The 27,101-nt window shown below is 40.3% G+C and overlaps 1 protein-coding gene across 1 annotated transcript in view; it reads right to left on the bottom strand.

Annotated features, from left to right (window-relative positions):
* atg2a (autophagy related 2A) overlaps positions 1-27,101 on the bottom strand; it is a 65,873-nt gene that overhangs the window by 980 nt on the left and 37,792 nt on the right. Inside the window, exons 22-41 of the mRNA XM_062964786.1 lie at positions 26,189-26,382; positions 25,910-25,990; positions 24,327-24,433; positions 22,913-23,005; positions 21,815-21,885; positions 20,616-20,692; positions 18,568-18,738; positions 14,900-15,026; positions 14,490-14,692; positions 13,127-13,356; positions 12,163-12,298; positions 11,227-11,424; positions 9,647-9,748; positions 8,551-8,635; positions 6,219-6,354; positions 5,985-6,057; positions 4,203-4,285; positions 3,981-4,102; positions 2,051-2,205; positions 1,805-1,960 (exon numbers count right to left, since the gene is read on the bottom strand). Of these exons, the coding sequence (XP_062820856.1) occupies positions 1,805-1,960; positions 2,051-2,205; positions 3,981-4,102; positions 4,203-4,285; positions 5,985-6,057; positions 6,219-6,354; positions 8,551-8,635; positions 9,647-9,748; positions 11,227-11,424; positions 12,163-12,298; positions 13,127-13,356; positions 14,490-14,692; positions 14,900-15,026; positions 18,568-18,738; positions 20,616-20,692; positions 21,815-21,885; positions 22,913-23,005; positions 24,327-24,433; positions 25,910-25,990; positions 26,189-26,382 (2,600 nt within the window). The remainder of the gene's footprint in view (positions 1-1,804; positions 1,961-2,050; positions 2,206-3,980; positions 4,103-4,202; positions 4,286-5,984; positions 6,058-6,218; positions 6,355-8,550; positions 8,636-9,646; positions 9,749-11,226; positions 11,425-12,162; positions 12,299-13,126; positions 13,357-14,489; positions 14,693-14,899; positions 15,027-18,567; positions 18,739-20,615; positions 20,693-21,814; positions 21,886-22,912; positions 23,006-24,326; positions 24,434-25,909; positions 25,991-26,188; positions 26,383-27,101) is intronic.

Here is a 27,101-nt window from a genome sequence, read left to right as displayed (position 1 = left end):
CCCACAAGGATGATAAAACATCAAAACATCCAGGCGTCCCCTGGGCAACGTCCTTGCAGACGGCCAATTCTCTCACTCCAGAAGCAACTCTGGTTGCTCCTGACACGAAAAATAAATAAATAAATAATAATAATAATATATACAAAATCCAGCATACACATCTTGTTTGCTGTGTCATACTCTTTGTGTCAATAATAATAATAATAATAATATATACAAAGTCCAGCATATACATCTCATTTGCTGTGTCATACTCTTTGTGTCAATAATAATAATAATAATAATTACAAAATCCAGCATATGCATCTTGTTTGCTGTGTCATACTCTTTGTGTCAATGATAATAATAGTAATAATAGTAATAATCTTCACATGACGTGGATTGACTACCAAAAGGCCTTTGACTCACTCCCACACAGCTGGATCATCAAGTGCCTGGACGCCATCGGGATTTGTAAAAACGTTGGCACCTTCATTGAAAACATGATGGAACACTGGAAAACTGAACTGTTTGTTGGAAATGAAAGCTATGGACTTGTCAACATCAGGAGAGGAATTTTCCAGGGAGACTCATTGTCCCCTCTGCTTTTCATTATTGCCATGATCCCTCTGTCAACAATCTTTCAAAAAACAAATCTCGGCTGTCACACATCTAAGAAATCTCACAAAATTTCGCATCTGATTGTCTATTGTTTCCAAATGCCGGCTGAGATCTTTTGGCATGGCACCCAATGTGCCCATCACCACCGGGACCACCTGCACGGGTTTCTGCCAGAGTCTTTGAAGTTCAATCTTGAGGTCCTGATAGCGGCTGAGTTTTTCCTGTTGTTTTTCTTCAATGCGACTGTCACCTGGGATGGCAACATCAATGATCCAAACCTTTTTCTTTTCCACAACTGTGATGTCTGGTGTGTTGTGTTCCAGAACTTTGTCAGTCTGGATTCGGAAGTCCCACAGTATCTTTGCGTGTTCATTTTCCAATACTTTTGCAGGTTTGTGATCCCACCAGTTCTTTGCTGCTGGGAGGTGGGACTTGAGGCATAAGTTCCAATGAATCATTTGGGCCACATAGTTGTGCCTCTGTTTGTAGTCTGTCTGTGCGATTTTCTTACAGCAGCTGAGGATATGATCCATGGTTTCATCAGCTTCCTTGCACAGTCTGCATTTTGGGTCATCAGCTGATTTTTCGATCTTGGCCTGAATTGCCTTTGTCCTGATGTCTTGCTCCTGGGCTGCAAGGATCAGGCCTTCTGTCTCCTTCTTCAGGGTCCCATTCGTGAGCCAGAGCCAGGTCTTCTCCTTCTCAGCTTTTCCTTCAGTTTTGTCAAGGAACTTTCCATGCAATGTTTTGTTGTGCCAGCTGTCAGCTCTAGTTTGTAGTGCGGTTTTCTTGTACTGATTTTTTGTCTGCTGTGCTTTGAGGAGTTTCTGATTTTTGACTTGAATCAAACCAGGTTCTTCACTTTGCTTTTATTATTATTATTATTATTATTATTATTATTATTATTATTATTATTATTATATTGGAGCCCCCGGTGGTGCAGTGGGTTAAACCCTTTGCCGGCAGGACTGCTGACTTGAAGGTTGGGTTACTAAAAAAATAAATATCCCAAGCACTAATTCGTGGTAGGAAATGCAATAGTTTCCCCATCTCTTTGGGTCCTCGGGAGAATGAAAAAACAGCCTGCACCTGCACTTGAACCATGTGATCCTCCTCCTCCATTTAATAACCTTCCTGAAAACTCACAGCAATTTATGGGAAAAAAGCAACTCAAGATTGACAAAGATGGAACCTGTGGCCGTACCTCCCGCACGGTGTCGTAGGCCTTGGCCACCCCTTCGCGCAGGTCTGCGGGCTGCTGTCCCCGCCGGAGCTTCCGGCTGTGCTTTTTGTCCAGGAGGGTCCGGTTCATCGGAGGCGCCGTGGGCGAGAGGATGTCGTAGACTGTCTCCGCCGTGGCCTGTGGGGCGAGAAGAAGGCATGACGGATCCGAAGGGTGACAGTCCTGATCTCCTTAATCGCTTAAGGACACGTGTTCTGAACCCCAGACCTGGATGGCTTGCACCAGGCGGTTGCTGAGCTCGAGCGCGGCCGAGGCCGTGGAGGTGCCAAAAGAGGCTGCGCCCCTCTGCAGCCCCCGGATGATCCGTCCGTCCTTGCGATACTGTTCGATGGGAAGCCAGAAGAGATCTCGGAGGCCGTGGACTGGAGGGTGAAAAGCAGAGAGTGAGAAGCGAAACCGGTTGGAAATAGCAACCGCCCAAGTCTTTCACTAGTTACTGTATATACTCGAGTACAAGCCTAGTTTTTCATCCCTTTTTAATGTCTGAAAAACCTCCTCGGCTTATACTCGGGTGAGGGTCCTGGTTGGCTTATATTTGGGTCAGCTTATACTCGAGACTATATGGTACATTTATTATTTTTCTCTATTATTGGTATTGTTGCATTTATTATTTTTCTCTATTATTGTTGCTACTATTAATATTAGTATTTGTAATGAAGTACGAATATTTAGTATACAAATGTTATGTTTAATTGTGGATTTGTGTTTTAAAAGGGTAAGAATTACAGTTGCTGCATCTCAGCACTCAGAGGCTGGTTGCCATGGAGAAGTGGGCGGAGCCAACTGCCGGTTTGCTGAAGAAGTGCAGAGTTTTTAAAAAAAGGTCAGTCTGTGCTCTGATGAGGTACAGGGAAGATTGATTCTGGTTGAAGGGATCAAGGGAGACTCAATTTGTGATTTTGAGTCAGTTTAAAATAAGTTTGATGACTTATTTGGTATAATCTGTGTCCTGGAAGGGAACAGAGAGTCTGTGATAGCTTATCACAGGGGTGACTGTGGTATAAAAGTGAAAGACGAGTAAGGTTTAACTACCTTGAGTAAAAGAAGTAATGGACAGAGGAAGTAATGGAAGAAGTTGGACAGTCTTATCTTAAATTTGAGCTTGATGTAAATATTCAAAAACATTTAACCTACTGATGCCTCAATTAATGTAATTTTATTGGTATCTATTTTTATTTCTGAAATTTACCACCCTTGGCTTATACTAGAGTCAATGTTTTCCATTTTTTTGTGGTAAAATTAGGTGCCTCAGCTTATATTTGGGTCGGCTTATACTCGAGTATATATGGTATATATTTGCTAGCCTGTATTCTATGAGTTTGTTGATTTGCCAGTTTGACTGTAACTCTTGGGTGTGGGAGAGGTTTATTTATTTATTGACTACATTTATTTCCCACTCTTCTCACCCCGAAGGGGACTCAGAGCGGCTTACAAATCAAATGTACATACAGTATATTATTAGTATAGCACAATATAAGCATTAAATTACTATATCGTATTATATAATTTTATGGTAATATTATTAGTAATATTACATTTAATATATAATATATAATTAATATTATATTATATTATTAATTAGTATAATATTGTATTATAAGACACTAGCTTTGCCCGGCCACGCGTTGCTGTGGCTTATGGGAATCCTTTATTGGCCAGATGGAATAGCAGTGAATAGCCTTGCAGTCTCAAAGCCTGGCCGTTTTCTGGAGTAGCTGGAGCTTTTTGTTGTATGAACGTAGAGGCATGGATGAGGGGTTGTGCTGCCAAGTTTAATGTTTCTGGGATGTGTAGTTTTGTTGTTTTGTCCTAGGCCGAAATTTCATTACCCTTTTATATATAGAGATGTGATTGTACTGAGCATGGTCAGACTCAGGACTCCCATCAGGGCCGAATGTCGGATAACCGAAACTGTTGGATAAAAGGGAGCCCTATTATTCCAAGCCTCTCCACGCTCCAAGCCGGGTGTATGACAGGGAGGGGAAGAGACTTATCCCTCCCCAAGCACCACGTTTCAAGAGCTCCGTTGCTGCCTAGAAAAACACTGTTTCTCTAGGCAGCAGGGCTCGAAGCCCGGTGCTTGGCAGGGAGGAAGGAGACTTTCAGCGGCGCTTTCATCCTCCCACCTGGTACTTACAGAGCTGCACCACAGAATGCATGGGCCCCACGCCGCCCAAAATGCCCGGGAGCTGGTTCTTGCGGATGTCCGTCAGCCACTCGGTCAAGGCATAGCTCACCACCTTCTCCACACCCAGGAGCCTTGAAAAACACAAGAAGCAGCACCCACAACTTGTCAGGGGTCCGAACTAAAGATCTAGGTCCGATTCTGAGATCCATGTTTATGAATCAGGGCCCTTACCCGTGCCGACAGCAGAGCCTCTTGAGTTTGAGCTCGGAGCAGTTGAGCTGCGCCAGGCCAATGAGGATGCCTGCAAAAGTGCCCTGGGGATATGAGAAAATATACAAGACCCATTGGCACACATCAGATATCATGCGGAGGCACTCCTCTCCCAGACTCAGCTTAGAGTCCCAGAGTAGCTATCGTTATTAATATACATATTAATATTATTATTAAGACCCATTGGCACACATCAGATATCATGCGGAGGCACTCCTCTCCCAGACTCAGCTTAGAGTCCCAGAGTAGCTATCGTTATTAATATACATATTAATATTATTATTAAGACCCATTGGCACACATCAGATGTCATGCGGAGGCACTCCTCTCCCAGACTCAGCTTAGAGTCCCAGAGTAGCTATCGTTATTAATATATATATATATTAATATTATTATATTATTATTAAGACCTTCTGCGGAGGCACTCCTCTCCCAGACTCAGCTTAGAGTCCCAGAGTAGTTATCATCATATATATATATATATATATATATATATATATATATATATATTAATATTATTATTAAGACCCATTGGCACACATCAGATGTCATGCGGAGGCACTCCTCTCCCAGACTCAGCTTAGAGTCCCAGAGTAGTTATCATCATCTCATATATATATATATATATATATATATATATATATATATATATATATTAATATTATTATTAAGACCCATTGGCACACATCAGATGTCATGCGGAGGCACTCCTCTCCCAGACTCAGCTTAGAGTCCCAGAGTAGCTATCGTTATTAATATATATATATATTAATATTATTATATTATTATTAAGACCTTCTGCGGAGGCACTCCTCTCCCAGACTCAGCTTAGAGTCCCAGAGTAGTTATCATCATATATATATATATATATATATATATATATATATATATATATAAATATTATTATTAAGACCCATTGGCACACATCAGATGTCATGCGGAGGCACTCCTCTCCCAGACTCAGCTTAGAGTCCCAGAGTAGTTATCATCATCTCATATATATATATATATATATATATATATATATATATATATAATTATTATTAAGAGCCATTGGCACACATCAGATGTCATGCGGAGGCACTCCTCTCCCAGACTCAGCTTAGAGTCCCAGAGTAGTTATCATCATATATATATATATATATATATATATATATATATATATATATATATAAAAATATTATTATTAAGACCCATTGGCACACATCAGATGTCATGCGGAGGCACTCCTCTCCCAGACTCAGATTAGAGTCCCAGAGTAGCTATCGTTATTAATATATATATATTAATATTATTATATTATTATTAAGACCCTCTGTGGAGGCACTCCTCTCCCAGACTCAGCTTAGAGTCCCAGAGTAGTTATTGTTATTAATATACATATTAATATTATTAGTAAAACCATTGGCTCACATCAGATGTCATGAGGAGGCACTCCTCTCCCAGACTCAGCTTAGAGTCCCAGAGTAGCTATTGTTATTAATATATATTAATATTATTATTAAGACCCATTGGCACACATCAGATGTCATGTGGAGGCACTCCTCTCCCAGATTCAGCTTAGAGTCCCAGAGTAGCTATTGTTATTAATATATATTAATATTATTATTAAGACCCATTGGCACACATCAGATGTTATGTGGAGGCACTCCTCTCCCAGATTCAGCTTAGAGTCCCAGAGTAGCTATCATTATTAATATATATATTAATATTATTATTTTTGTGCACATTTCTACTACTTACCACTTGGTCCACAGTCACGTGTTTGCCGTGGTAGTCGAGCCAGATGGGCACTTCGGAGGTGAACCGGAACTCCCTGCAGCAGAGGAAGAAGTTGTGGCCATGAAGCTAAGAAAGACTCCAGAACCCAGAGTCTGGGTGCAGTTATTTCCAATATTTGGAGCTCGTTTGCACCCTTCCAGATTGCTTCTAACAACAATCTGACCACCATTGGGACGGGAAGTGGGCCATTACTACCGGAAGTAAATGGGTTGGTCGGATGAGGACGAGGAGGCATTGGACAAGGAGCTGTTTTCGCTGGCGGTGGTCTCCATCGAAGCCGTCATCTCGCTCTCGGCTCCCTCGGGCTCCTTGCCAGGGGACTCCACGCGGCCTTTCAAGGGTAGAAAATGCAGTATTAGGTAGGAATGCATTGCTCTCTGCCGTATTTGACTCCTTGCCATGATCTCTCTGCATTGCCATCCTTGTCGTGTGAGCGTCTTGTTATGGTTGTGAGTATCACCAGCTCATACTATACAAGGCCCGAAGCTGTGCTATAAAATCTCTGCTAACTCTGTGACCAAGACTCTGCAGTGTTTTGGGGATTGGAATTAACTGCTTGCCTTTGAACCATAAGGAGAGGTGAGTAATAAATGTACAGTGATACCTTGACTTATGAGTTTAATTCATTCTCTGACGCGTGCTCATAACTCAAATCTCGGCTTGTATGTCGAAGAAAAAACTCAACCGAGTGGCGGCTCGTATCTCAAAAAATTTGTAAGTTGGTTCCACTGCATATCCATTCATAAGGTTTCACTGTATATTATTATTACAGTAGAGTCTCACTTATCCAACACTCGTTTATCCAACGTTCTGGATTATCCAACGCAATTTTGTAGTCAATGTTTTCAGTACATCATGATATTTTGGTGCTAAGTTCATACATACAGTAATTACTACATAGCATTACTGCGTATTGAACTTCTTTTTCTGTCAAATTTGATGTATAAACATGATGTTTTGGTGCTTAATTTGTAAAATCATCACCTAATTTGATGTTTAATAGGCTTTTCCTTAATGCCTCCTTATTATCCAACATATTCGCTTATCCAACATTCTGCCGGACCGTTTATGTTGGATAAGTGAGACTCTACTGTATTAATAATATAATATATTGTATATACATAATATTGATAATAATATTATAATGTAATCTATATATATAAAAGGGTAATGGAATCACTGCACCGGACAAAACAACTAAACTAAACGCCCCACAACCTTGAAAATTGACAGCACAACCTCTCATCCACGCCTCTACGTTCATACAAAAAAAAAGAAAGAAAAGAAAAATAAAGTCCTAGCCATAGCAACGCGTGGCCGGACACAGCTAGTACAATATAATAATAATACACTATTATAATTGTATATTTATACTACATGTAATATTGCTAATAATATCACAATATAATGGTATAGTACAATATAGTCATATATTTATTTATTTACAGTATTTATATTCCGCCCTTCTTTCTCACCCCGAAGGGGACTCAGGGCAGATTACAATGAACACATATATGGCAAACATTCAATGCCAACAGACAAACAACATACATTAGACAGACTCAGAGGCATTTTTAACATTTTTCCAGCTTCACGATTCCGGCCACAGGGGGAGCTGTTGCTTCACCGTCCAGTAGTGGCTGTACTTCCTCATTCCTTTCCTCGTGTTTTGCTGGCAGTTTTATGTTGTTGTAAATTAGTTAAATTAGCCTCCCACATAAAGTGTACCTAAATTTCCCTAACTGACAGGTGCAACTGTCTTTGGGGCTGCATAGGTCAACAGCAAGCCGGGGCTATTAATGGTCGGAGGCTTAACCCGACCCGGGCTTCGAACTCATGACCTCTTGGTCAGTAGTGATTTATAGCAGCTGGTTACTAGCCAGCTGCGCCACAGCCCAGCCCCAATATAATGCTAATGCTAATGATATAATATATTGTATGAACATATAACTTGTAAGCCGCCCTGAGTCCCCTTCGGGGTGAGAAGGGGGGATATAAATGTCGCTACTCATAATATTAATAATAATAATAATAATAATAATAATAATAATAATAATAATAATAAAAAAAAAATAATATGTTGCCATCCCAGGTGACAGTCGCATTGACAAAAAACAACAAGAAAAACTCTATCAGGACCTCAAGATTGAACTTCAAAGACTCTGGCAGAAACCAGTGCAGGTGGTCCCGGTGGTGACCGGCACACTGGGTGCCATGCCAAAAGATCTCAGCCGGCATTTGGAAACAATAGACATTGACAAAATCACGATCTGCCAGCTGCAAAAGGCCACCCTGCTGGGATCTGCGCGAATCATCCGAAAATACATCACACAGTCCTAGACACTTGGGAAGTGTTCGACTTGTGCTTTTGTGATACCAAATCCAGCATATCTATCTCGTTTGCTGTGTCATAAAATAATAATAATAATAATAATAATAATAATAATAATAATTATTATTATTATTATTACTACTACGACTACTACCCTCATTGGTCCCAGCCAGCATAAGAAGCAAGTCGACTCACCTTCTGCGGCCACTTCAATGGGCACCACCGGGTTAATGCTGGCGGCCACACTGGTGAAGAAGTCCTTGAGGAAGAACAAGGCATCCTGGTGTGAAAAGAAAAGGAAGCACGGAGTCACAAAAGAACATATTTGAGTATTTGTTTTTGAGTATTGATATCCTGGACCAGTGATTCCAGGGGGGCGGTGATGGCACCTATTAGGACACAGGGGCGGGGCCAAGGGAAGGGCGGGGCTTCTTCCCAAGTGCCGGAGAAAGGGCTGAGCACCTAGGGTGCCTCTTAGGACACAGGGGTGGAGCTAGAGGACTGGGCGTGGCTTCTTCTCAAGAGCCTGAGACAGGGCTGAGCCTCTATATCTCTCCTGAGGCGCTTGTTGGGACACAGGGGGTGGGGCTAGGGAAGGGGGCGGGGCCTCCTTCCAAGAGCCTGAGACAGGGCGGAGCCTCTATATTTCTCCTGAGAGGCCTTTTAGGACTAAAGGGCGGGGCTAGGGGTGGGGGCGGGGGCTCCTTCCAAGAGCCTGAGACAGGGCGGAGCCTCTATACCTCTCCTGAGAGGCCTTTTAGGCCTAAAGGGCGGGGCTAAGGGTGGGGGCGGGGCCTCTTCTCAAGAGCGCAAGACAGGGCTGAGCATCTATACCTCTCCTGTTTGGACACAGGGGGCGGAGCTAGGGAAGGGGGTGGGGTCTCCTCTCATGAGCCTGAGACAGGGCTGAGCCTCTATACCTCTCCTGAGAGGCCTTTTAGGACTAAAGGGCAGGGCTGGGGTGGGGGCGGGGCCTCTTCCCAAGAGCCTGAGACAGGGCTGAGCCTCTATACCTCTCCTGAGGTGCTTGTTGGGACACAGGGGGCGGAGCTAGGGAAGGGGGCGGGGCCTCCTTCCAAGAGCCTGAGACAGGGCTGAGCCTCTATATACCTCCCCTGAGGCGCTTGTTAGAACACGGGGCCGAGTATAGAGGCACTTGGGAGGAGGCCCCGCCCCCTCCTCTAGCCCCGCCCCCTGTGTCCTGGACAGGGATAGAAGCTCAGCCCTGCCTCAGAGCTCGTAACTGTCCTGGACTAAAACAGCCATGTCCTTGTATCCCAGCTCCTCTTACCTGGTCAATGTTGAGCCTCAAGGGCATGAGGGAAACACGAAGGCAGCACTCGGGGCCTCCCAGGCCGGCTTCGGGGGAGACGTGTAGGGCTTTGATGGTGAGCTGTGGAGCAAGATTAGTAATTAGGGGAAAACCCTGAGAGGGAGGCCTGCCCTCACCCTATATGTGTATGTATAATTGGCATAGCATGTTACTATGCTAATAAACACATGTCCCCCCGACATGAAGTCCAGTCGTGTCCGACTCTGACGGTTGTTGCTCATCTCCATTTCTAAGCCGAAGAGCCGGCATTGTCCGTAGACACCTCCAAGGTCATGTGGCCAGCATGACTGCATGGAGAGCTTTTACCTTCCCGCCGGAGAGCTACCTATTGATCTACTCACATTGGCATGTTTTCGAACTGCTAGGTTGGCAGAAGCTGGAGCCAACAGCAGGTGCTCACTCCGTTCCTGGGATTTGAACCTGGGACCTTTTGGTCTGCAAGTTCAGCAGCTCAGCCCTTTAACACATTTTGCCACCAGGGCTCCCATACAGTAGAGTCTCACTTATCCAACGTTCTGGATTATCCAACGCATTTTTGTAGTAAATGTTTTCAATATATCGTGATATTTTGGAGCTAAATTTGTAAATACAGTAATTACTGCATAGAATTATTTCGTATTGAACTATTTTTTCTGTCAAATTTGTTGTCTAACATGATGTTTTGGTGCTTAATTTGTATAATCATAACCTAATTTGATGTTTAATAGGCTTTTTCTTAATCTCTCCTTATTATCCAACATATTCGCTTATCCAACGTTCTGCCGGCCCGTTTATGTCGGATAGCTGTGACTCTACTGTATAGTATATATAATACCGAGTATATAATATACAACTTAATTTATAATATTATATTATATATTATTATACATTAAGTTATATATATATATAAAACGTATAATATACAACTTAATTTATAATAATATATAATAATATAATATATTGTATATACATATAATACTGATAATACAATTTAATCATATTAATTATGTATTATATATTTAATGTAATATTACTACTAATATTATAATGTAATGACATAGTACAATACAGTAGAGTCTCACTTATCCAACATAAACGGGCCGGCAGAATGTTGGATAAGCGAATATGTTGGATAATAAGGAGGCATTAAGGAAAAGCCTATTAAACATCAAATTAGGTTATGATTTTACAAATGAAGCACCAAAACATCATGTTAGACAACAAATTTGGCAGAAAAAGTAGTTCTATACGCAGTAATGCTATGTAGTAATTACTGTATTTATGAATTTAGCACCAAAATATCATGATATATTGAAAACATTGACTCCAAAAATGCGTTGGATAATCCAGAACGTTGGATAAGCGAGTGTTGGATAAGTGAGACTCTACTGTATAGTAATTTAATGCTAGTATTGTACTATACTAATAATATAATGTATTGTATGTGAATGGAATTTGTAAGCCGCTCTGAGTCCCCTTTGGGGTGAGAAGGGCGGGATATAAATGTAGTAAATAAAATAAATATCCCCCAGTGGCCGTATTGGATGCCAACCCCGTACCATGTTGGAGTGGGCCCGTCGGGGCATGCCCTCGCTGCTGTACAGGTAGAGGAACTTGTTGATCTGGGAGGAGGCCAGGCGGTCCCGGATCTCCAGCTCCTGGACGATGAAGACCTGCCGGGCCACGGGCTGCTCCTCCGCCTCCAGGGAGGGCTTCTCGGCAGCACCCCCGGGATACGTCTCGTGCTGGAAGCTCACCTGGAGAAAGCGAGAAGGGACACCTTTACAACAACGGGCAGACTTCAGCTTCCAAATATTATTTATTTACTTACTACATTTATATCCCGCTCTTCTTTCTCACCCCGAAGGGGACTCAGAGCAGCTTACAAATCAAATGTACATACAATATATTATTAGCATAGCACAATAAAAGCATTAAATTACTAAATTACATAGCATTACTGTGTATTGAACTACTTTTTCTGTCTAATTTATGGTATTACATGATGTTTGGGTGCTTAATTTGTAAAAGCATAATCTAATTTGATGTTTAATAGGCTTTTACTTAATCCCTCTTTATTATCCAACATATTTGCTTATCCAACATTCTGCCAGCCCGTTTATGTTGGATAAGTGGGACTCTACTGTATATACAATATATTATATATTTATAAATTATTGTATAATACAGTAGAGTCTCACTTATCCAAGCTAAACGGGCCGGCAGAAGCTTGGATAAGCGAATATCTATCTAGAAATCTCTGTGTGTGTGTGTGTTTGTGTGCATTTCCCCTGCAAACATTTGCAAGCCCTATATATGTATATTCGTATATATCTATCTAGACATCTCTCTCTATATAGATAATTATATCTGCATAGGATTTGCAAAGACTTGCAAACATGTGAGGCGAAAAGTCACATATAAAAATAATGTATACACGTAGATATACAGGTAAGTGGAAATCTCCCAATCCTCAAGCTCTGGCAATGGCTCACCTTTGTCAGCTGGATCTCCATGAGAAGGTCATGGATGCGGCTGGCACCGCCTTGGGCCCGCCAAGTGTTCTGGGGCCGGTTGGTGAAGGAGGAACGGGAAGGGGAGGATCGGGTGCTGGAGACGGACGGCTTGGCCCTGAAAGGCAGGAAGTTGGGACAGAGAAACAAGGTCAGATCAGAGGAAAGGAGAGAAAAAAACTACAAAAATGCATTGGATAATCCAGAACGTTGGATAAGTGAGACTCTACTGTATATGTGACAGAGGCTTAGATGTTGGAGGAACAATAACAAGTTTATTCAGGCACAGAGCTTAGTGGTTACAATATTGTTTCTCACTTAGGGACACTTTTATTAACAATTACAATACTAGAATGAGGTAAGATAAACTCCCTAAAGTGTCATTTCTTTTACTTAAAGTAGTTAGAACTTCTTCCTCTACTACTTTTAAACCGCAGTCACCCTGTGATATACGATCACAGATTCTCTGTTCCTTACCAGGACACAAACTACATTAAATAAGTCACCAAACTTATTTTAAACTGACTCAAAATGAACAATTGAGTTTTCTTGATCCCCTAAACCTGGGATCAATCTTCCCTGTGCCTCATAAGAGCACAGACTGAATCCCTTTTTTAAACTCTACACTTTTTCAACAAAACTGCAGTTGGCTCCGCCTACTTCTCCATGGCAACCAGCCTCTGAGTGCTGAGATGCAGTATCTGTAATACTTACCCTTTTAAAACACAAACACACAATTAAACATTAACATCTGTAAACCAAAATTCATACTTCATTACAATCACAAACTTTAAGTCCTGATGTTTCTGGGGGTTAACTTGGCATGATGTGAGTCGCAGTTCACCCACAACCTTATGCATTTTGTACAACTAAAAACTGAATTTTTCAAATAACCCGGGCAACGCCGGGTACCCAAGCTAATAATAAATCAAAGAAAGGAGCTCACCTGGGCGAGTGGGCATGCCCCAATCCGGACCGGCTGGGCCCGAAGTCCCTGCCGCCATAGAGATGCCAGACCACTGAGATCTCCCGCATCATCACCCGGCTCTCAGGCACCGGGAAGCGGGAGGGGGCCTTCAGCAGGTCGGTGCTGCCCAGCGGCCGGGAAAAGTGGCCCTCCTGGACGCGGACAGGACCCTCCAGCAGCTTCGTCACCACTGGCTCTCCGTCCCGAGGCTGCAAAGAGCAACATCAAATTCCCAATTCTTATAAAATTCCCAAGAGACCCCACCCAGTCCCCCCATTCCGTGTCATGCTTTCCAGAGGACACAACATTATCAAAAGCACTTTAACAACACAACCGTTTAATGCTAAGGCTTTCCCATCTTTTCTTTTTATATATATATAATTTTTTATTACATTTTCCACAACACATTACAACAATCAATTTAACCTAAAAAAAAAAAGGACACATACATTAACTAACTACTTAAAAAAACCAAAAAACATAAATTTTGTACTTCCATTCTTCCCATATGGGGGCCAATTTGTTCATATTATAATTGTACTAGCTGTGCCCAGCCATGTGTTGCTGTGGCAAAGTGGTGGTGGAATTGGTTAAAAATTGTTGTGTAATTTTTATTTGTATTTTTTAATTATTTTTATTGTAAGTCATCTTTTTATTTATTCTATTTTATTATTTTCCTGTATTATTTTTAATTATTTTCTGTTATTATAGTATTTTATTGTATTAATTTTTTAGTGTTTTTTATTATTTTTTATTGGGTTGCTAGGAGACCAAGTTGGAGGAGCTTAGCCTTCTAACTGGCAGCAACTGGATAAAAGCAATTATTCCTCTCTCTCTAATTAGGACTTTATTTTTCTTTTCTTTTTGTTGTATCAACCTAGAGGTGTGGATGATGGGTTGTGTTGTCAAATTTCGAGGTTGGGGGGTCTGTAATTTTGTTGTTTTGTGGGTCGCCGTGATGCCATCACTCTTTTATATATAGATAGATAGATAGATAGATAGATAGATAGATAGATAGATAGATAGATAGATTAAATTCTGGTTGTACTGATGTACACTATTTGATTCTACAGTAACAAGGCTTGTTTCTTACTGTTTATCCATATATTTTCTATATTGATCCCAGTCTGTCTTTTTTATTGGCTGTCCTCTATGCATCTTTAATAAAAACATCAATTCATCCATATCTTCAATTTTTCCTTGCCATTATTCCTTTCCCGGAATCTCTTGTGATTTCCAATGCTTCGCATATATAATCCTTGCGGCCATATTGATGTACGTAAACAATTTATCTTCATTTGCATTAAATTTCCCCGTCTTTTCTGTGCTCCCTCCTGCTTACTGGGATCCCGGTGCCAGGGGCGTCCAGGATGCAGAAATCGTCGGTGGCCTCGCTCTCTCCTTCGCTGTCCTCGGAAGGGCTGAAGTCCAGTCCCTCTCCTGCTGGGGTTGGTGGTGGGGCCGGAGCCTTGGCCTTGGCGCCATTCTCTCCGGGGAAAAGATACACCGATACGGGAGAGGGCTGACGCCGGAGACCAGGCTCCCCTGAGGAATAAGAGGATACATTCAGGCATTTTTGTAGTCAATGTTTTCAATATATCGTGATATTTTGGTGCTAAATTCGTAAATACTGTAATTACAACATAACATTACTGCGTATTGAACTACTTTTTCTGTCAAATTTGTTGTATAACATGTTGTTTTGGTGCCGATTATTACCACTGGGAATATCCCTCACAGTCCCGTCCTTACCAGTTTCGCCGGCTGGCTCTTGGAGGCCGCGCTCCGAGTCCATGAGGGCGTCCGTGAGGTCGCGCTGGTTGATGGCCGCCGTCTCGGCCGGAGGACACGGGGGCAGAGAAGCCGGGCTCTCCGACAACTAAAAGAGAAGGGAAGCAGAGTCGGGTCAGCTTGGGATGTTGTATGGTTTCCGGGCTGTACGGACATGTTCTAGCAGCATTTTCCACTGGCTGCCATTTATTTTCCGAGCCCAATTCAAGGTGCAGGTTATCACCTACAAAGCCCTTAACGGTTTGGGACCCACCTACCTTCGAGACCGCATTTCCCCCTATGAACCCGCACGACCTCTTCGCTCGTCGGGGGAGGCCCTCCTCTCGCTTCCACCAACTTCGCAGTTGCGGTTGGTGGGGACGAGGGAGAGGGCCTTCTCCGCCGTGGCCCCCCGGCTGTGGAACTCGCTCCCCAGGGAGATTAGGCAGGCCCCTACCCTACTCTCATTCAGGAAGAGCCTGAAAACTTGGCTATTCCAGAAGGCCTTCGTTGACTGATCCTTGTGGGATCATGTTATTTACCTATTAAGCAGTAGACCCTCTGGATTGTTTTTAGGATTCATTCAGCACTTTAAGTATTACACCTGCTGTATAATTATCCCTCCCTGATAACTTGATATTGCTTTGCACCTTGGCCTGGATCTTTTGACCCAAATCGGGATTTTAATATTATTGTGTATATTGACTTTTATGACTGTTTTTAATCATGTTGAAGTTTTACTGCTCGGTTTAATGTTTGATCTGATTTGTGCTGTCGTGTCTGGGCATGGCCCCATGTAAGCCGCCCCGAGTCCCTCCGGGGAGATGGGGAGGGATATAAGAATAAAATTATTATTATTATTATTATTATTATTATTATTATTATTATTATTATTATTTTCTCCTGACGTTTTGGGCTCGGGCTGTGGCGCAGGCTGGAGAGCAGCTGTAATCAATTACTGCAATGAATCACTCTGACCAGGAGGTCATGAGTTCGAGGCCCGCTCGGAGCCTATGTTTGTCCTGTCTTTGTTCTATGTTGAAAGGCATTGAAGAGATACAGAAAATCCTAAAGGTAAAAAATCGATTGAAGCCAGAATACTATCTGCTGGGTATAATTGATGATAAAATGGTAGAAAATAAAGAGAAACTCTTTCATTTTTTATCAACGGCGGCTAGGATCAACTATGCCAAAGTGTGGAGATCAAAGGAGAAACCAACAATAGATCAATGGATTTTGAAGGTAATGGATATTATGAATATGGATGTACTAACCCAAACATTAAAACACTTCCAAGGAGTGAAATGCAAAAGAACAGATTGGTCACCATTAAAGAAATATATGTTGCAGAGGAAAATGAAAATGATAATAACGATTTAGAAGAGAATGTAAGATGGAACAAAGCAAGGTCGAGATAAGAGTAGGGGAAGCCACAGTGAATACTAAAGACGCGAAAAGTATAGACCACAAAGAAGGAGATTGGAAGTTGACGAAACCCCCCCCCCCCCGGTACCCCGTACCCCATTACCCCTGGAGATAGACACATAGTATAGAGTAGATAGACTTATAGAGTAGTTCTATCATTTCCTACTTTCCTATCCCTATGATTGTTCCCCCACTTTTTAATGTAACACTTTTGGAAAAGAGGTTTCACAATAAAAATCTATGGAAAAAAAAAGGCATTGAATGTTTGCCTATATGCGTAATGTGATCCGCCCTGAGTCCCCTTCGGGGTGAGAAAGAAGAGCGGAATATAAATGCTGTAAATAAATAAATAAATAAATAAATAGCAGCATTTTTCTCCTGATGTTTTGCCTGTATCTGTAGCTGGCATCTTCGCAATATCTGATGGTAGTCAAGCAAGTGGAGTATATATATCTGTGATGTTCACTAGCCTTTGAGTGCGTCCTCACATTGCATGTTCTTTTATGGGCATACTCTAGAACAGGTCAGAAGTTTTCAATACCGGGGGCTTACTGGGACATTGATTGGATTAAGGCTCTTGCACAAGGTCTGATGGAAGACTGGCATATATATTCGGCGTTGCACTGTGTTAAATCTTTTATATATTGTATTTTACTATGTTATTTAACTATTTTAATTGTTTTATTATTTTATTGTATTATGATATACTGATAGGACTGAAAAAAAAACCCTCCTCGGCTTAAACTCGGGGGAGGGTCTTGGTGGGTTTATATTCAGGTCGGCTTATACTCAAGTATATATGGTATATTTATTATTTTTCTCTATTATTATTGGTATTATTATATTTATTATTTTTCTCTATTGTTGTTGCTACTATTACATTTATTTTACTCTGTATTATTATTATTATTACATTTATCATTTCACTCTGTTCTTATTATTATATTTATTATTTTACTCTATTATTATATTTATTATTTTACTGCATTTATTATTATTATTATTACATGTATTATTTTACTGTATTATTATTAAAAGGATACATAAGCACATTTACATTGAAGATGAGAATAATGATTTAATCGGAGCCGGAGAGTCTTATCTTAAATTAGTTTTATGTAAATATTAAGAAACATTTAACCTACTGATGCTTCAATTAATGTAATTTTATTGGTATCTATTTTTATTTCTGAAATTTACCTCCTTCAACTTATACTGGAGTCAAAGTTTTCCCAGTTTTTTTGTGGTAAAATTAGGTACCTCGGTTTATATTCGGGTCGGCTTATACTCGAGTATGTACAGTATTACTATATTGTACTATACCACTATGCTGCAATATTATTAGCAATATTATATGTAACTAGCTGTGCCCGGCCACGTGTTGCTGTGGCGAAGTATGAGGCCCCTTCTACACAGCTGTATAAAATGCACACTGAAGTGGATCATATGGCAGTGTGGAGTCAAGATAATCCAGTTCAAAGCAGATAATATAAGATTATAAATGGGTAATATAGCTGTGTGGAAGGGCCTTGAGTCTACACTGCCATATAATCCAGTTAAAATCAGATAATCTGTATTTTATAGGCAGTGTGGAAGAGGCCTAAGTGAGGCCTAACTCTGCCTGTCCCCTGGGCTGAGTGGGTTGCTAGGAGACCAAGTGGGCGGAGCTTAGCCTTCTAACTGGCAGCAACTGGATAAAAACAATTCTTCCTCTCCCTCTAATTAGGACTTTATTTTTCTTTTCTTTTTGTTGTATGAACCTAGAGGCATGGATGAGGGGTTGTGCTGCCAGGTTTAGTGTTTCTGGGATGTGTAGTTTTGTTGTTTTGTCCAAGGCCGAAATTTCATTACCCTTATATATATATATACTAGCTGTGCCCGGCCAGCGTTGCTGTGTCTAGGACTTAATTTTTCTTTTCTTTTTGTTGTATGAACGTAGAGGCGTGGATGAGAGGTTGTGTTGTCAATATTTGAGGTTGTGGGGCTTTTAGTTTAGTTGTTTTGTCCGGTGCCATGATTCCATTACCCTTTTATATAGATAGATAGATAGATAATATACAATTATAAGTGTATTATTATTATATTGTATTACATTATTATTATTATTATTATTATTATTATTATTATTATGCACCACAGACTGTCTTGGTCCACTCATATTGCCTCTATTCTCCTCAAAACTCAAAGGAAGTAAATGATTCTTCCCCGCTGCTCAATGCGCTCACCTGCACTTTCTGGCCCGCAATCTCGGTGGGGCTGTCATGCCGGGGTGGCGGGTGCAAATCTCCGTTGTTCACGACATATTGGATGAGGTTGGCCAGCGCCGCGCAGGAGTCCGCACAAGTGTGGACGTGGACCACGTTGTTGGAGCAGCGCAGCTCAAAGAGCGGTCGAGTCTAGAATAGAACAGGACAGAAGAACATTGCTGTCATTTTACATGGGACAATGAAATTAAATGACATCCCCAGTCACATTATATATGGACAAATTCTAAAACAACGCACCTATTCTTCCACATTGTAATCGCTATTGCACAACCGCATAATGTCACCACAAAGTGAAACCATATATATATATATATATATATATATATACACACACACACACACACACACACACACACCGTATATACTTGAATATAAGCCGACCCAAATATAAGCCAAGGCACCTAATTTTACCACAAAAAACTGGGAAAACATTGACTCCAGTATAAGCCGAGGGTGATAAATTTCAGCAATAAAAACAGATACCAATAAAATTACATTAATTGAGAAATCAGTAGGTTAAATGTTTTTGAATATTTACGTAAAGCTCAAATTTAAGCTAAGACTGTCCAACTCTGATCCAATCATTATTCTCATCTTCTTCAATGTCAATGTGCTTATGTATCCTTTTAATAATAATAGAGTAAAATAATACATGTAATAATCATAATAATAAATACAGGAAAATAATACAAGTAATAATAAATAGAGTAAAATAATAAATGCAATAATAATAATAATACAAGTAATACTAGAATAAAATAATAAATGCAATAATAATAATAAGATCAGAGTGAAATAATAAATGCAATAATAATAATAATAATAATAAATACAAGTAAATAATACAAGTAATAATAAATACAGTAAAATAATAAATGCAATAATAATAATAATAATATCAGAGTGAAATAATAAATGCAATAATAATAATAATAATAAATACAAGTAAATAATACAAGTAATAATAAATACAGTAAAATAATAAATGCAATAATAATAATAATAAGATCAGAGTGAAATAATAAATGTATTAATAACAATGAGAGGGAGAGGGTGGTGGGGGAAGGGAACTAATTGCTGTAATAGCAAGTTTTATGCATATGTCTTTGATGTTTTTATAGTTTTAATGGTTTTAATCTACAATTGTATGTATTTTATTTAGATATGTGATATATTTATATATATTTTAAGGCATTGAATTTTGCCATTTATTATGTTGTAAACCGCTTTATATTGTAAACCCCCAGGGGTGAGAAAAGCAGTATAGAAATGCAGTTAATAATAATAATAATAATAATAATAATAATAATAACAACAATATTAAAATAGAGCAAAATAAATGTAATAATACCAATAATAATAGAGAAAAATAATAAATGTACCATATATTCTTGAGTATAAACTGACACAAATATAAGCCAACCAGGACCCTCACCCGAGTATAAGCCGAGGGGGGCTTTTTCAGTCTTAAAAAAAGGGCTGAAAAACTAGGCTTATACTCGAGTATATACAGTAAATGTTCTGACCATTTCTGCCTTAAAGTAAACAGCAAAACTAAACACCCAAAACCCACGAAACATGGCCACAAAAGACATGGTCATCCCCGCTGTGTTTAGACATCAAAACCAAAAAAAAATTCAAACTGGAAGTCACTCAAAACCCCCCCAAAACTAAAATTGCATTGTGCGCATGCGCAGAGTAGCCTCCACCCTTGGCGGATTGCGTAACGTGAGGGAGGAGGACAACAGGCCTAAACAACCACATCCGGCAAGTGAACGAGGCAGAGGAAAAAAGGGTGAAGGAAAGCATTATATAGACACACACACATTTCACTTGCTTCATTGCCAACAGAACCTCTGAAGACGCTGGCCACAGATACAGGTGAAAAATCAGGAGAGAATACTATTGGAACATAGTCAATTACAGCCTGAAAAAATCACAGCAACAACACCTAGAGCTTCTCAGTGAAAGAAAGGTCCTTGTTACTCTTCCACTGGAGAACTCACCAGCTTCTCGGTGGTGGCCCCCTTCCAAGTGGTGATCACCAACTCCAAGAGGTCCACATCCACAACGCAAATGTAGTCTGGAACCATGAGAAGACAACATTTCAGTTTGGCACCAGAGTTTGTGTTTGGCTTATTCCCATGTCCCGGCAGGTACTTCTCACCCTCCTATGAATTGGATGGGCAAGACTGCTCCCTACTTAAAACCTCGGTCTTTGAAGGAGAATTAATTCAACCTGATCTAGGGCTACTACTACTACTACTAATAATAATATATTATTATTAATATATACTCGTATATACTCGAGTATAAGATGACCCGAATATAAGCCGAGGCACCTAATTTTGCCACAAGAAAACTGGGAAAACATTGACTCAAGTATAAGCCGAGAGCAGTTAATAATAATAATAATACCGTATATACTCGAGTATAAGATGACCCGGATATAAGTCAAGGCACCTAATTTTGCCACAAGACAACTGGGAAAACATTGACTCAAGTATAAGCCGAGAACAGTTAATAATAATAATAATAATAATAATAATAATAATAATACTGTATATAATTGAGTATAAACCGACCCAAATATAAGCCAAGGCACCTAACTTTACCACAAGAAAACTGGGAAAACATTGACTCAAGTATAAGCCGAGAGCGGTAAATTTCAGAAATAAAAATAGATACCATTAATTAATTACATTAATTGAGGCATCAGTGGTTAAATGTTTTTGAATATTTACATAAAACTCTAATTTAAGATAAGACTGTCCAACTCTGATTAGATCATTATTCTCATCTTCTTCAATATAAATGCCCTTATGTATCCTTTTAATAATAATAAAATAATAAATGTAATAATAATAATATCAGAGTGAAATAATAAATAGTAATAAAAACAGAGTAAAATAAATGTAATAGTAACAATAATAATAGAGTAAAATAATAAATGTAATAATATAAATAAAAATAGAGAAAAATAATACATGTACCATATATACTCGAGTATAAGCCGACCAGGACCCTCACTCGAGTATAAGCTGAGGGGGGCTTTTTCAGTCCTAAAAAAGGGCTGAAAAAATAGGCTTATACTTAAGTACATACAACAACAACAACAACTTGGGAAGTGTTCGACTTGTGATTTTGTGAAACGAAATCCAGCATATTTATCTTGTTTGCTGTGTCAAAATAAAATAAGAATTACCTTTCCTCAAGTCTCCTGTCTCGGTGTCACATTTATTTGAGAGGTATAGGGCAGAGTCGTCCAGAATGAACCTAGAAATTACATTAATTGAGGCATCAGTAGGTTAAATGTTTTTGAATATTTACATCAAGCTCTAATTTAAGATAAGACTGTCCAACTCTGATCCAATCATTATTCTCATCTTCTTCAATGTCAATGTGCTTATGTATCCTTTTAATAATAATAGAGTAAAATAAGACATGTAATAATAATAATAATAATAATAATAAATACATGAAAACAATACATGTAATAGTAAATAGAGTAAAATAATCAATGCAATAATAATAATAAGATTTTATTTATTTATTTTATTTATTTCTCACATTTATATCCCGCCCTTCTCACCCGAAGGGTCTCAGGGCGGCTTACAACAGTGGCAACAATTAGATGCCCACACAAGCCAATATAAAACAGCACATAAAACAGTTAAAACTATTAAAATACATTATGAATTAAAAATATACATTTCAAACATAAAATCAGATCTGTTCTTCCTCATGCTTTGTCCATAGTTCAGTCCGTGTCATCTTCACCATTTATTGATTAAAAGCCTGGGCACACAGCCAGGATCAGAGTGAAATAATAAATGTAATAATAATAATAATAAATACAGGAAAATAATACATGTAATAATAAATACAGGAAAATACTAAATGCAATAATAATAATAATAATTAGATCAGAGTGAAATAATAAATGTATTAATAAAAATAATAAAAAAGAGTAAAATAAATATAATAGTAGCAACAATAATAGAGAAAAATAATAAATATAAAAATAGAGAAAAATAATAAATGTACCATATCTTCTCGAGTATAAGCTGACCCAAATATAAGCCAATCAGGACCCACACCCGAGTATAAGCCGACGGGGGCTTTTTCAGTCTTAAAAGAAGGGCTGAAAAACTAGGCTTATACTTGAGTATATATAGTAAATACTGTAAATAAATAAATATTACCGATCCCAATATGCAGCAATGGCTCTCAATTGCCAAACTCTCGCAATTGTGTAACTCTCCCAAAGGACCCAAACAACCTCTGGGAAGTATGGACTCACCGGAGGAGGAAGACCGAGGTGTCCACAATGATGTTGCTGGAAAGGGTGAAGGTCTCGGCGGTGATGAGGACGCGGATGGGCAAGTAGAGGGGCCTGCCGGCGGAAAAGAAGGGATGCTAAGAAGAGTAATGGCATAATAGCAACACACATGGAAATATGCCATTTACCGATCCCCCAGATTTACCATATGATGGGCTTATATCTAAACGGATCTTCCCCTTCATTGACCAAGGATTCGACCAATTTTCCATTATTATCATTATTAGTGACATAAAGACATAGTATGACACAGCAAACGAGATCTATATGCTGGATTTCTTATCACAAAATCACAAGTCAAACACTTCCCAAGTGTCTAGGACTGTGTGATGTATTATTATTATTATTATTATTATTATTATTAGTGACATAAAGACATAGTATGACACAGCAAACGAGATCTATATGCTGGATTTCTTATCACAAAATCACAATTCAAGCACTTCCCAAGTGTTTAGAACTGTGTGATGTATTATTATTATTATTATTAGTGACATAAAGACATAGTATGACACAGCAAACGAGATCTATATGCTGGATTTCTTATCACAAAATCACAAGTCAAACACTTCCCAAGTGTCTAGGACTGTGTGATGTATTATTATTATTATTATTATTATTATTATTATTATTATTATTATTATTATTAGTGACATAAAGACATAGTATGACACAGCAAACGAGATCTATATGCTGGATTTCTTATCACAAAATCACAATTCAAGCACTTCCCAAGTGTTTAGAACTGTGTGATGTATTATTATTATTATTATTAGTGACATAAAGACATAGTATGACACAGCAAACGAGATCTATATGCTGGATTTCTTATCACAAAATCACAATTCAAGCACTTCCCAAGTGTTTAGAACTGTGTGATGTATTATTATTATTATTATTATTATTATTATTATTATTATTATTATTAGTGACATAAAGACATAGCAAACAAGATAGATATGCTGGATTTCTTATCACAAAATCATAAGTCAAGCACTTCCCAAGTGTTTAGGACTGTGTGATGTATTATTATTATTATTATTATTATTATTATTATTATTATTAGTGACATAAAGACATAGTATGACACAGCAAACAAGATAGATATGCTGGATTTCTTATCACAAAATCATAAGTCAAGCACTTCCCAAGTGTTTAGGACTGTGTGATGTATTATTATTATTATTATTATTATTATTATTATTGACATAAAGACATAGTATGACATAGCAAATGAGATATATACTCTGGATTTCTTATCACAAAATCTAGCACTTCCCAAGTGTTTAGGACTGTGTGATGTATTATTATTATTATTATTATTATTATTATTATTATTATTATTATTATTATTATTATTATTATGTCCCTATACCTGTAATCCACAGCGCAGCTGAAGAGGTGGGTGTGCAAGACGGTGATGATGGTGGGTGGCACGAAACCAAGGATTGGGTCGTCCAGGACATCTAAGAAATCAATCATCTAAGGAGGAAAATATGGATAGAATGAGACTGGGGGTTAACCACGCTGACTGGTCTTTCCATTTTAGGGGGAAGATCAACCACTAGAAATATTCAACACAGTCTTGCCCTTCCTTCCTTCCTTCCTTTATTATATTTTTATTTGATTGTTTTGTTGTTTATTCGTTCAGTCTCTTCCGACTCTTGGTGACCTCATGGACCATCCCAGGCCAGAGCTCCCTGTTGGCCGGGCCATTCCCAGTTCCTTCAAGGTCAAGCCAGTCACTTCACGGATACCATCCATCCACCTTGCCCTTGGTCGGCCCCTCTTCCTTTTTCCTTCCATTTTCCCAGCATCATTCTCTTCTCCAAGCTTTCCTGTCTTTCTCATGATGTGGCCAAAGGACTTCATCTTTGCCTCTAATAACAATTCATAAGGTTTCCATAACACACATACAGTCCTTTATATTTCTTTCTCACACAGATAAACAGCTTCGCTCTCACAGAGCTTCCTCTCCAACAGGCTTCGGCCTCCTCGCCAACAGGCTTCGGCCTCCTCGCCAACAGGCTGCGGCCTCCTCGCCAACAGGCTGCGGCCTCCTCGCCAACAGGCTGCGGCCTCCTCGCCAACAGGCTGCGGCCTCCTCGCCAACAGGCTTCGGCCTCCTCGCCAACAGGCTTCGGCCTCCTCGCCAACAGGCTTCGGCCTCCTCGCCAACAGGCTTCGGCCTCCTCGCCAACAGGCTTCGGCCTCCTCGCCAACAGGCTTCGGCCTCCTCGCCAACAGGCTTCGGCCTCCTCGCCAACAGGCTTCGGCCTCCTCGCCAACAGGCTTCGGCCTCCTCGCCAACAGGCTTCGGCCTCCTCGCCAACAGGCTTCGGCCTCCTCGCCAACAGGCTTCGGCCTCCTCGCCAACAGGCTTCGGCCTCCTCGCCAACAGGCTGCGGCCTCCTCGCCAACAGGCTTCGGCCTCCTCGCCAACAGGCTTCGGCCTCCTCGCCAACAGGCTTCGGCCTCCTCGCCAACAGGCTTCGGCCTCCTCGCCAACAGGCTTCGGCCTCCTCGCCAACAGGCTTCGGCCTCCTCGCCAACAGGCTTCGGCCTCCTCGCCAACAGGCTTCGGCCTCCTCGCCAACAGGCTGCGGCCTCCTCGCCAACAGGCTGCGGCCTCCTCGCCAACAGGCTTCGGCCTCCTCGCCAACAGGCTTCGGCCTCCTCGCCAACAGGCTTCGGCCTCCTCGCCAACAGGCTTCGGCCTCCTCGCCAACAGGCTTCGGCCTCCTCGCCAACAGGCTTCGGCCTCCTCGCCAACAGGCTTCGGCCTCCTCGCCAACAAGCTTCGGCCTCCTCGCCAACAGGCTTCGGCATACTCACTCTCCTCAGGGCGACGCTAACCTATTTAACCCTTTCAGTGCTTGACTCACAGTTTTGCAATTAAAAATACCTAGTTAATTTTTAATGTTTCTGAAACTGGCCAATTCTGCCGGTCTCTCTTACCTGCGAATACCAGCTCTGGTGGGCCAACGCCATGTAATGCCGCATAGTGGCGCCTTCGAGCCGCAACGTCACCAAGAACTCCTGACAACACAGAAGAAAGAGGCTTAGCGTTCCTCCCAACCCTGTGTTGCATCGAGACAACAAGGCAGAAGATGGGAAGAGAAAGAGTATACGATTGGCTCATGGCATGGGCCAACTTCAGCCCTCTGGGTGTTTTGGACTTCAACTCCCAAAATTCCTAACAATTCAACAGAGAAGAGTTCCTAACCCAATTCCTACCTTGATGTTCTTCTCCAAGTCCAAGTTGATCTGGATGGCCAAGGAGAGCATTTTGAGGGGCCCTTCCTTCTTGCTCCCCAAAGGCCAGGCAACGGTGCCTTCCTGGGAGGCGTAAATGGTGGGGTGCAGCCCCTCCGGAGGTAGGAAGCTGGGGATTTCCAAGTGCTCAGCCATGAGGTAGTCCTCCACGACGGCTGTAAGGAACGCAGAGAAAGCATCCAGGGTTAATACGCGACTGGTGGGTCTGCTTTGGGAGTGGGTTCTTTTCCATCTCCACTTCTAAGCCGAAGAGCTGGCGTTGTCCTTAGACACCTCCAAGGTCATGTGGCTGGCATGACTGCATGGAGCGCCATTACCTTCCCGCCGGAGCAGTACCTATTGATTCCTTAACAGTGCCTTGTTTACTATTAGAATGTTTTACTCTTTTATATGCTTGTTTTATGTGCCTTGTTTTAAATGTATTTGACATTGCATTTTATAATGTACTGGGCTTCGTCCCCATGTGAGCCGTCCCGAGTCCCTTCGGGGACATGGGGCGGAATACAAAAATAAAATATTATTATTATTTTATTTTTTAAACCATTTTTATTGTATTACAAGTGATATTTACAGTGAAAGCGAGGAAACGTAACGATGGAGGATAGTGAAGGAGGAGTGCTGGAAAAAAGAGCGGGGGAAAGTAGAAAGTGTTTTATAATGATTGTGATTTTTAATGCCTTTTAAATTTATTTGTGTGTTTTTGTATTTGATATTATTGTATGTTGGTTTTATATCTGTAAGCCGCCCCGAGTCCCTCTGGGGAATACAAAAATAAAATTATTATTATTATTATTATTATTATTATTATTATTTTTAGAAAGAATAAATAAATAAATGAAAAAAGAGCATAATAATAATAATAATAATAATAATA

Source organism: Anolis carolinensis, unplaced genomic scaffold (genome assembly GCF_035594765.1).
Source record: "Anolis carolinensis isolate JA03-04 unplaced genomic scaffold, rAnoCar3.1.pri scaffold_14, whole genome shotgun sequence".
In the NCBI taxonomy this organism is placed as follows: domain Eukaryota; kingdom Metazoa; phylum Chordata; class Lepidosauria; order Squamata; family Dactyloidae; genus Anolis; species Anolis carolinensis.
The sequence above is the reverse complement of the archived record's forward strand: the minus strand, read 5'-3'. Positions and strand labels throughout refer to the sequence as shown.